The 10,650-nt window shown below is 39.6% G+C and overlaps 1 protein-coding gene across 1 annotated transcript in view; it reads right to left on the bottom strand.

Moving 5' to 3' along the window:
* Positions 1-1,154: 1,154 nt before the first annotated feature.
* Positions 1,155-10,650, bottom strand: part of Cimip6 (ciliary microtubule inner protein 6) — a 29,469-nt gene continuing 19,973 nt past the window's right edge. Inside the window, exons 4-5 of the mRNA XM_034508882.2 lie at positions 3,180-3,295; positions 1,155-2,456 (exon numbers count right to left, since the gene is read on the bottom strand). Of these exons, the coding sequence (XP_034364773.1) occupies positions 2,256-2,456; positions 3,180-3,295 (317 nt within the window). The 3' untranslated portion in view covers positions 1,155-2,255. The remainder of the gene's footprint in view (positions 2,457-3,179; positions 3,296-10,650) is intronic.

The following is a 10,650-nucleotide window of genomic DNA, read 5'->3' as shown; positions in this document are numbered from 1 at the left end:
ACACACATTTGCACACACATGCATACATGCACACATGCATACATGCACACACACAGATCTTTAAGGTGTTTTAACTCCACTATCTTCAGTCATGAAGCTTTCATCATTTTTGTAGCAGACTTTTGCTTTTCTTCCTTGGTATGATTTGTAATTTTATTTGAAAGTTGTTCTTGAGAGAGGTCTCCTTATATACCCTAGGCTTGCCTCAAACTTGTAATCCTCCTGTCTTATCTTCCTGAATGCTAGGATCACAGACTTGAGACACCATTCTTGGCTCAGATGTTTGTTTGTGATTTAATCTTTTCTTCCCCAGTGGATCATGGAGTGATTGGGGTGGGGGTTGCATTGGCTTTCGCTGGGCATCTCAGTAACATCAGTAGTGGACTGATGTTCACAGTGTTAGCTTTGTGAACTATGAGAAACCCTCCACACACACTCTTCTTACAGACTGCAACGTGGCACAGGAGTCCTCACTGGAGTGCTAACTACCTGTAGTTTAGACAGAAGCCAACTTTCTTACTGTCTTCTTCATTGTGAATGGAATGGAGTCTGAGTCTGCCTTGCATTTGCAGCAAGCCACTTGAGTGTGGCTTCAAGATTTCAATTCTACCCCTCTGCTTTAGAGACCCGAAGGTTGCATGTCTGCTCAAATGTGGATTCTTTGGGTCTTTAGGTCTCTTTTCAAACCCAATTACAGCTTCCTCCTTTTTTTTCTCTTTATCAAAGGTTTTACTGGCCTGGTTCAAAAGTGTTTGCTGAGTGAGAGTTGCACGTGCTTCTCTGATTATGAGATTGATAGACCATCATCAATATAATCTGTCTCAGTACTACAGCTAGCTTTGCAAGGGGTTGAGATACACAGGTGGGATCTGAGGGTGGTTTGACTACTGGGTACTGTATATGTAGTCAGCTTCACCCTGACTCTAGAGCTGTTGAAATGATGAGGTAATGTGTATGTTTTGACACTACCATCCGATTATACACTGAGGCACATTTCCTATTTTGGAACAGGGAAGTTATCTCTTTTATAATTGTCTATATTTGGTTGTTTACTTTCCAATGAATTTTGGCAGCAACATGGTTCTCTATCAGCCTTCATCCACCATGACACAAGAGTCAGAAATCACAACACACAAAAATGGTATTTATGCGCTGTAGTTTATTAAAATCCCTTAGATGGGTTAGAGGAACAAAGATATAACTGTACTTTGCATCAGAGGAAAATTTCATTGCTTCAGCTTGTACACAATACAAATGCTCCCACCTGAGTCTATGTGTACACAGAACTGCATATGTACTTCATGGCACATGAAACAAGACAAATCAGAAGAGCCAGGTGGGCAATTTTCACCAAATCATCTAAAAAGTAAACCAAGCTAGTGTGACGAACGATGTGGTTAAAACAACAGCAGATAAAACAAAAAACAAAAACAAACAAACAAAAACAAACAAAACAAAAAAACACAGAAGACATTTCCTCTCCTAAGTACTCATGAGTCCTTGGTGTGTGTGTGTGTGTGTGTGCAGCTGTACTGGCAATGCTTTTCATTTTCACACTCTCAGCTGTGTATACAGGAGTCTAAGTTTTAGAATAAGAGGACTTAAAACGTATAGAAAATTATCCTTAAAATAAAATTCAAGTGTAGGAGTAGTAATGAAGGGATTACAATGGCCATTTATTGATCAATGTGTATGATCTCATGATGAATAATTTTATGAACTCTATAAAGTTTAAGTAACTTACCCAAGACCACATAATTTTCATGAAGTGTAAGTCAACATTCCTACCAGTGGGTTTGATTCCAGGGCTGCAGTTAATGCTTGTGTAAGCCCGGTGTCTCCGTTAGGAGCTTCTTTTTCTGTAACTTGTTTTGTTTATAAATAAAGACAGTGTTTTATAATCTATTATTTTTTTTGGGCCACTTAAAATTTTGTTGCATTATTTAATCCTTTTCTGCCTTTCCCCTGTTTATATAAATTCTGTGTTCTAAGGCTACTGATAACAACAACAGCTCCGATGGTGGGTGAGTCCAGCGCCAAGACACCGAGGAAATCTACCTACATTCCCAGGATTGCAGTCTTGAACACCAAAGCTTCTCCTCACTTACCCTGACTTTTTATTAGCGGGTTTAAAGGCCTGTGCCTGGTGAGAGGAGCTTGCCTTACAGTTGAGAGGAAGACTCTTCCAGTCATCTCCCATACCCAGGCTTCTGGGTTTGCTGGGCTGGGCTGCCTTCTGGTTCTGATAAGCTGTTCTAAGTCTCCAGCAGCTCTTGGGAATTCTGTTGGCACAGGCCTGGTGAGCTCACTTTGTCTCTTGATGAATTTCCTTTGTCTGTTGTTTTGGGCTGTTCTGATGAACCTGACCCTAGAGTGTTCAATAATACCTCCGGTCCCTTAGGAACTATTGGCGTAGTCCCTGGCTTTATCTTTCTCTGCACGAAGGTTCCCTGTCTCTGGAAAGGAAAACAAAGATGACATTAACAAAGAAAGCAGGAACTGTAGCTGAGAGTGTGGGTTTGTTCAATTTCTGGTGATGGAACTTGTTTGCCTGCCTCTTCGTTGACTGTCACTTCAGCCCCAAACTAAAGACAGCACCAGAATGTCTGGCGAGCCTGTAAACAGGGAGAATACAATTTGAAAGCAGAGAAGTAAAACGGTCAAAGAAGCGCCTGTGCTTTTCGATCTCTGGAGTGCAGGCAACTGTTTGTATCAAGCTTTATTTACTGATTCTTTTGCTTTGTGCGTTGCTAGGACTGCAAATAAATCTACAATTCACAGAATTGATGATTGTGTCCAATGTCCAAAACGATTACTCACAATGAGCTATGAGAACAAGCATCTGGGTAGGAGAAAGCTCTCCAGCAATTCTAATTCAGTTCTGTTCAGCTTATAAACCTTACGGATGCCGTCCCGGCACACATATGTTAAGAACATCTAAAAGTTTATCAATATTACTTTAGTAAGTACTTTCAGGAAATAAATCAAAACGCTGGTGGTTTAAAATCAGGATGCCATTCCTTGGTTTTTATGACATGTAGCTGAGTTTAGTCTACTAATGACTATATTTGTTTAGATAAACTTTTAGAAAGATGAGCATAACTTAAAAGGCTTAAAATTCTCCCATAAACACACTCAGTCCCAAAGCATTGAATACTTAGTTTGGAACAATGCCTCACCTTTCCCCGGATGGGCTCGTTGGGAGTTTTCCTGGAATCATATTGATGTATAAAAGAGATATATTCTTCAAAATTGTTCTCATGTTCTCCTGATACATCCAGACAGGTAAGTGGAACTAAGAAAAAAAAAAAAAAAACCAAGAGATAATTCAGTGAAATCACTACAATTATTAGATTTGTGTATGGAAATATAAATATTGTAATATGCTTTATGAAACCACCAACAAAATGTTAGGCATGGTAGTAGACTCCTTCCATCCCAGAGTTCAGGAGGCAGAGGCAAACACCTCTGTGAGCTTGAGGACAGCCTGCTCTACGCAGTGAGTTCCAGACTTGCAAGCTGAGATCCTTTCTCAAAGGAAAAAAAAAAAAAAAATAACAACAATTCCTGAAGTTATCTCCCCATAAGTGCATATTATAAATTTGGATTCAGCATTTATTCTGCATGAAAAGATCTAAATCAAAACAACTCAAATTTGTTCCATATGTGCATTTGGTACTTTAAAAATATTTTTAAAAATTTTATATGTCTGAGTATTTTACCTGCATGTATGTATATGCACATATGCGCCTGCCGCTTTCAAAGGCTAGATGAGGGCATCGGATCCCTAGGACTAGGGTTACAGAAGGTTACAAGCTGCTATGTGGTACTGAGAATAAAATCTAGGCAGTGCTCTTAACCACTAAGTCATTCCTTCAGCTTCTATTAGACATGCTTATTAAACAGATAGCAATACGCCTTAGTGGAAACAGAAGTTGTTTGCCAAATTATCTTTGACAACTAGAAAGGATATGAAAATTTTCTTCTGAATGGTTGGTCATGGTTGAATGATTAAGAGGGTGGCCAAAGAACTCTGTGCTGAAGTCACTGGAACACCCAGGATGGCTGGCACTGATGAACACAGATTCTTTACACTTCGGCCTGAGTAACAGGTTCTGCCCATTTGCAAGAGCATTAAACTTCTAACAAGCACTGCAAGCTAATCTTCCAGTCTGAGTGATGGGTACGTAGTGTTCACTGTGAGCGTCTCTCTGTTGCATGTGGGTTTAAAACTGAACTAGAACTTTACTGGCCTTAGTATCAACAGCAGCTAAAGAAAAAGAGCAATGCTCACCCGCTTTGAATTCTGTCAAAAAAAAAAAAAAAAAAAAAAACCTTTTAATTCTCCCTTTTACAAATATACACACAGACATAATAATTTTCATATCCTTGGCTTATCTATGGAATAATATGTAAGAAATTGATTCTGGTGTTTCCTGTGGGGAGAGAATTGTGTGAAAATTGTGAAGAAAGAGGTGGACTACATTTTCATTATATATTTTATATCATTTAAATGATATAAATTATATAGATTATATATAAACTATTAAAATGTAACAAAATATATTTTTTTACAAATCACACTTTTATGCTAGAAGCAGTGGTATATGCCTTAATCCCAGCACTCAGACAGGAGAATTAATACAAGTTTAAGGCCAGCCTGTGCTATATAATGAATTTAAGGCCAACCCAGGATATATAGTGATATTCTTTCTCAAACAGAACAGAACAAAACAAAATAACACATGTTTTTTTCAGTGTGACATATTGTTGCCTAATGTGGTGGTACACACTTTTAATCTAAGCACTCAGGAGGCAGAGGCAGATGTAGCTCACAAGTATGAGGTTAGCCTGATCTTCATAACAAGTTTTAGGGCAGCAAAGATGACATAACGAGATCCTGTCTAAAACAAGTAAATAAACAAACATGATCTAAATTAGGGGAATAAATAAGAATGGAAAATACATTATAACTAGATACCTATTAAGCATTCATGAATTCGATTTTGTATATTGATATATTTTTTTAAGCAGGAATGAGTATTTAAATACTTATAATAATAGATGATATAGTTCCCCATTTATCAGACCAGAATGTAAAGTGATAAAAAATGTCTTGATTTCTAACTGAGATCAGCACTCATTTCTCCTTGGTAGTTGCCTTTCTTGTAGGACTTGTGGGCACACCAAGAACAGGTGCCAATGGCACAGTAACTGCAGGACTGAGAAAAGGCCCATCATTTATATTTTTTCTTACAAATTAAGAAAAAACCCCACTTTTTAATGAAGATCGTATTTTCACTATCAGAACATTAGTAACTTCTTAGATAAAGTGAAGCACCTCTACACTTTAACCAGGTGAGTGAGTGGAGAAGCCAAAGCAGGAGCTGTGGAGGAGGACAAACCCACTTTCAAATTCAGGCTTTACCACATCCTGGACATGTGTGACTTGGGTGGAGGTCATTTAATTTTACTGAGGTTAAAATTTCGCCTTTCTAAAATGTACATAATTTGTGTCCTAGTTTTATTTCTGTTACTTTGCTAAAAAATACATCAAACAAAAAAGGTCGAACAAAAGGAACTTTAGGGCTTGTTCAGTTTACAATCCTAGATCACAGCCCATTGTTTCAAAGAAATCCAGGTGGCTAGGACTTAAAACTGCTAATCACATCTCATCCACAGCCAGCACAGAGAGAACTTAGTCCACAGCAGGTTCCAGCACTTAGCTCACTTTCTTGCCTCTAGCACAGTCCATGGCCACAAGCCCAGAGAAAGGTGATGTGGGTTCAGGCTTCCCATATTGACTAGCGTAACCAAGATGATCTCACATAGACATACCATGGTTTAATTTGATTTAGACAGTCCTTCACTGAGACTTAAACTTTTTAGGCGATTCTAGATTGTTCCACATTGACGGTTAAAATCTAAAATCAGAATTTGCTTTCAGAATTATGAAGACAATGGGCAATGTTTATATTTTTATAAGATGCTGGGATCAAAATTTGGTGGAAAAAAACCAACCACAGATGGGAAGGGGTATGAATCTGATTCCCTTACTGTGAGAAACTGGTATGAAAAGTTTAGTAAGCAGATTAAAGGATTGATGACAACCTAGGGTGGAGGAAAAACAAATCATATCAGCTAAGAAAGAACAGGTTGGGAGATAGTTTTTTTGTTTGTTTGGCTGGTTTATTTGAATCGCAGTTTTACTATGTAGGTCTGGCTGTCCTGGAACTCACTATTTAGACCAGGCTGGACTTGAACTCTGCCTCCTGAGTGCTGGGATTAATGTCATACACCACCATGCCTGCCTAGAAGACAGCTTTTAAACCTTGTTGACATCTCCCCACATTAAATCTGGAAGATCACTGTGACCCAGGGCCATCAACCACCTGCTAACACCTGTAACAACACCATGGAAATACCTTCCGAGAGCACAGAGGATATGGCACTTAGTGCCGAGCATGATGACATTAATTTGATCCCTGGGACATGCACTGCGAAAGGAAAGAACAGACTCCTGTAATTGTTCTCTTACATCCACATGTGTGCGGTGGCACGCACCAAATAGATATACATAGATAGGTAGACAGATAGATAAATGCAATTACAACTTTTAAGTTCTTCCAGAACAAATTGTTGGTATAAATGCTGCCTACTGTCCTTCTGGGCATCTCCTCTATGGCCCACCCCAGCAACTATTAGTATTGTTATATACACAAATGGCCTCCTTGAAGGTGTGTCACTGGAGTGGGCTTTGATGTTTCAAGAGCTCACTGAAAGCCTGGTCTTTCTCTCTGCCTCCTGCCTATGGATCAGGATGTGAGCTCTCAGCTCCAGCCCTAGTGCCATGCCTCCCTGCTGGACACCACTCTCCCTGCCATGATCATGTACTAATTCTTTGAAACTGTAACCACGCATCCAATGAAATGCCTTCCTCTGTAAGCTGCCTTGGTTGTGGTGTTTTTTTTTTTGTTGTTGTTGTTGTTGTTTTTGTTTTTTTTCACAGCTATAGAACAGTGATTAAGACAGTAGGGAATGCATGAAAAGAGGCTGGGGGGCACAGACCAGGCAAGTTTTAAGGTGGTGCCTGCATGGCATAGGGCGGAAGCCTCCTTAAATTCCACCCTATGCTTCTTGTTTCTCTCTTACTTCACTTTCCACCAAGTCCTGGGAGGTATATAGAAGGGAAAGTTAGCATCTCTTCAGAGAACTCTAAGACTTCCCAAGACAAAAGTAAATTACCAAAGCTGTTGAAGAGCCATGTTATCCTCAGATGTAGAAGAGCAACATCAAATGTTTCAAAAGTAACACTGGGCACAAGAAGACTGAGTAATACTTTAAAATATTAAGAAGAAAGAGGAATTAAACATTAAAGTTTCATAGTTGACAAAACTTTCAATAAATTATGAATTCAAATTAAAAAATTCTTGGGAGGCAAGGAAAATCTGAAAAGGTTTTCCTATAAAACAAATTATTTTTTTCAAGGAAGCATTCAAATAAAACTAAAAATAAATCATGGAGAAAGCATAAGAGTTTTATATCTGTCTGTGTGTGTATGTATGTATGTATGTATGTATGTATCATCCATCCATCCATCCCATCCATCCATCCTTCCCCAAAAAGACAAGATCTAGAGAATGGAAAAGCAAGTATTATCTCTATGAAAAGCCAGAACACAGTATCAATACAACTAGACAGGCCTTGTGATTAGCTGTGACCAATATGAAGCTGCAGAAGGGACATGATGCAAACTCCCAGTGTAAACCTCAGGGAAGCTTTGCAGTTTTTGCTCTTTGCATTCTGGGAAACTTGAGGTGCGAAGTAGGAAGCCCAGACATCTTGGCGAACAAACTACATGAAGAGAGCACAGGAGGAGAGGGCCAGCAATCCCAGGTTGCCAGCTGAGTGTGATCCTCAAGCCTGTTTCCGTCAACTGAATGTTACCATAGAACACAGGTCCAGATTGGAGAGCACTGAGCAAGCAAGAGGAGTGTTTTTTTCAGCAACTAAATTTAAGGTAGCTTGTTATGAAGATACTGAAATAGAATTACACCAGAAAAAAAGTAAATTGAATTAATTAGAATGAATCACCTTGTGTCCTACTTTGTTTTTTATTGCTATGGTAAAGACCATTACCAAAAGCAACTGGGGGAAGAAAGGGTTTATTTGGCTCGTATGTCCTGACCGGAGTCCATCTTGAAGGGAAGCCAAGGCAGGAAATCAAGCTGGGCAGGAACTGAAGCAGAGACCATGGAGGAATATTGTTTACTGACTTTGTTTTCCATAGCTTTCTCAGACTATTTTCTTACGCTGCACAAAGTGCACCGTGATGGACCCATCCACACCAATTGTTGACCAAGAAAATGCCCAGAGGCTTGCCTACAGGCTAATTGCCTATAGGCAGTTTCTAGGTCGAGGTTCCCTTGTCTCAGGCAACCCTAGCTTGTGTCAAGGTGCCAAAAACACTAACCCAGGCCACCTTGTAAAAAGTGATCTAGAGTGTTTCATACCTACAAGATACTGACTTTAAAAAGGATCCATTTCTTCACAGGGGTCAATAAAGGAATGTCACTTTATCTATTATAGAGGGACGTCTACTGCTCAAGCATTGTACTTATGAAAATTAACATAATCATCAGTCTCAACTGTGTGAACATAAGACTTTCTAAAAATTCACACAGTAGGCAATAATGTGAAATAGTGTGAAAAAATGAACGAAGACATTCGGGGTTTGGTGGTTGTGCCGTATGAGAGTACAAACTGAAGACTGGAGAGAGGACCCAGAGGCTAAGAGCACTTACTGCTCTTGCAGAGGACCTGAGTTTAGTTCCCATAAACTCATGATGGTGCACCTAAACTCACATAAGCAAACATGCATAGCATAAATAAAACACACCTTTAAAAAAGAATTCAAGAGGTCTGGAGAGATGGCTCAGTGGTTAAGAGCACTCACTGTTCTCCCAGTGAATCAGTTTTTGGCTCCCAGGATCTAAGTCAAGATGCTCACAATCCTCTATAACTTCAGCCCTAGGGTATCTGAGGACACTGGCCTCTGTGGGTACCTGCAACTCACATACTCAGAAGCAGGAAATCACGCATGCATATAATTAAAAATCTTAAATTAAATTGGATTCAACTAATTGCTTGAATGAAGCCTTATTAACTGAGAAGTACAAACATGCTAAAGTCCATGAAAAATGTTTGAATCCACTCTTGGAAATTTAATTAAAATAAGAGTTTTCTAAACAAGTTGGTATCTAGCCACTGATATTTTCACCAACAAAATATGAAATACATATTCAAATCTGTAATTTGTTCCTTACATTGGTGTGAAGTTAGCAATTTCAATTTTAGAACATTTTTAACTTTGTATGGCTACATAGAAAGCATCAATAAATGTTTTCCTCTTAGAAATTGTACTTTTCTCAGTAGAATTTCCTTGAGTCTTATATAAAAACTGTAGTTCTTATAATATATTTTGAATGTTTAATTTGTATGTGTGTATATATGTGTGAATTTGTATGTTTGTGTGTGCTGGTGTGTCTGTATGTTTGTATATGTGTGTCAGTGTGTGTGTGTTTGTGTGTATTCTGTGTCAGTGTGTATATGTGTTTATATGTGTAAGGATGTGCATTTGTGTGTGTGTGTTTGTATAGGGGTTGGGGGTCATGTGTGTGCAGGTACCTATGGAGGCTAGAAGGGTTTCAGAATCCATGGGTGCTGAAGTTGCAGGTGGTTGTGAGTGTAGGATATGGGTGGCAGAAGCTGAACTCAGGTCCTCTGTAAAATCAGTAAGTACTTTTATTTTTTGTGGTCTTTTAAAAAATTGGATATATTTTTATTTACATTTCAAATGTTATCCCCTTTCCAGGTAGTCCCCCTTAACTCCTTATCCCTCCCACTCCCCCTGCTTCTATGAGAGTTGTTCCCCACCCACTCACCCACTCCTGCCTCCCTGCCCTCACATTCTCCTACACTGGGGAATCAAGCCTTCACAGGACCAAAGGCCTCTCCTCCCATTGATGCCCAACAAGGCCATCCTCTGCTATATAAAGCTGGAGCCTTGGGTCCCTCCATGTGTATGCCTTGGTTGTTGGTTTAGTCCCTGAGATCTCTGGGGGGTCTGGTTGGTTGTTATTGTTGTTCTTCCTATGGGGTTGCAAACCCCTTCAGCTCCTTCAGTCCTATCTCTGACTCCTTCATTGGAGACCCCATGCTTAGTCCAACAGTTGGCTGTGAGCATCTGCCTGTGTATTTGTCAGGCTCTGGCAGAGCCTCTCGGGAGACAGCTATATCAGGCCCTTGTCAGCATGCACTTCTGGCATCCACACTAGTGTCTGGGTTTGGTGACTGTATGTGGGATGGATCCCCAGGAGGGTCAGTCTCTGGATGGCCTTTCCTTCAGTCTTTGCTCCACACTTTGTCTCCATTATTTGCTCCCGTGAGTATTTTGTTCCCCTTTCTAAGAAGGACCAAAGCACCCACACTTTGGTCTTCCTTCTTCATGAGCTTTATGTGGTCTGTGAATTGTATCTTGGGTATTCCAAGCTTTTGGGCTAATAGCGACTCATCAGTGAGTACATACCATGTGTGTTCTTTTGTGATTGGGTTACTTCACTCAGGATGATATTTTCTAGTTTCATCCAT

The sequence above is a fragment of the Arvicanthis niloticus genome, chromosome 7 (assembly GCF_011762505.2).
Source record: "Arvicanthis niloticus isolate mArvNil1 chromosome 7, mArvNil1.pat.X, whole genome shotgun sequence".
Taxonomy (NCBI): Eukaryota; Metazoa; Chordata; class Mammalia; order Rodentia; family Muridae; genus Arvicanthis; species Arvicanthis niloticus.
The sequence above is the reverse complement of the archived record's forward strand: the minus strand, read 5'-3'. Positions and strand labels throughout refer to the sequence as shown.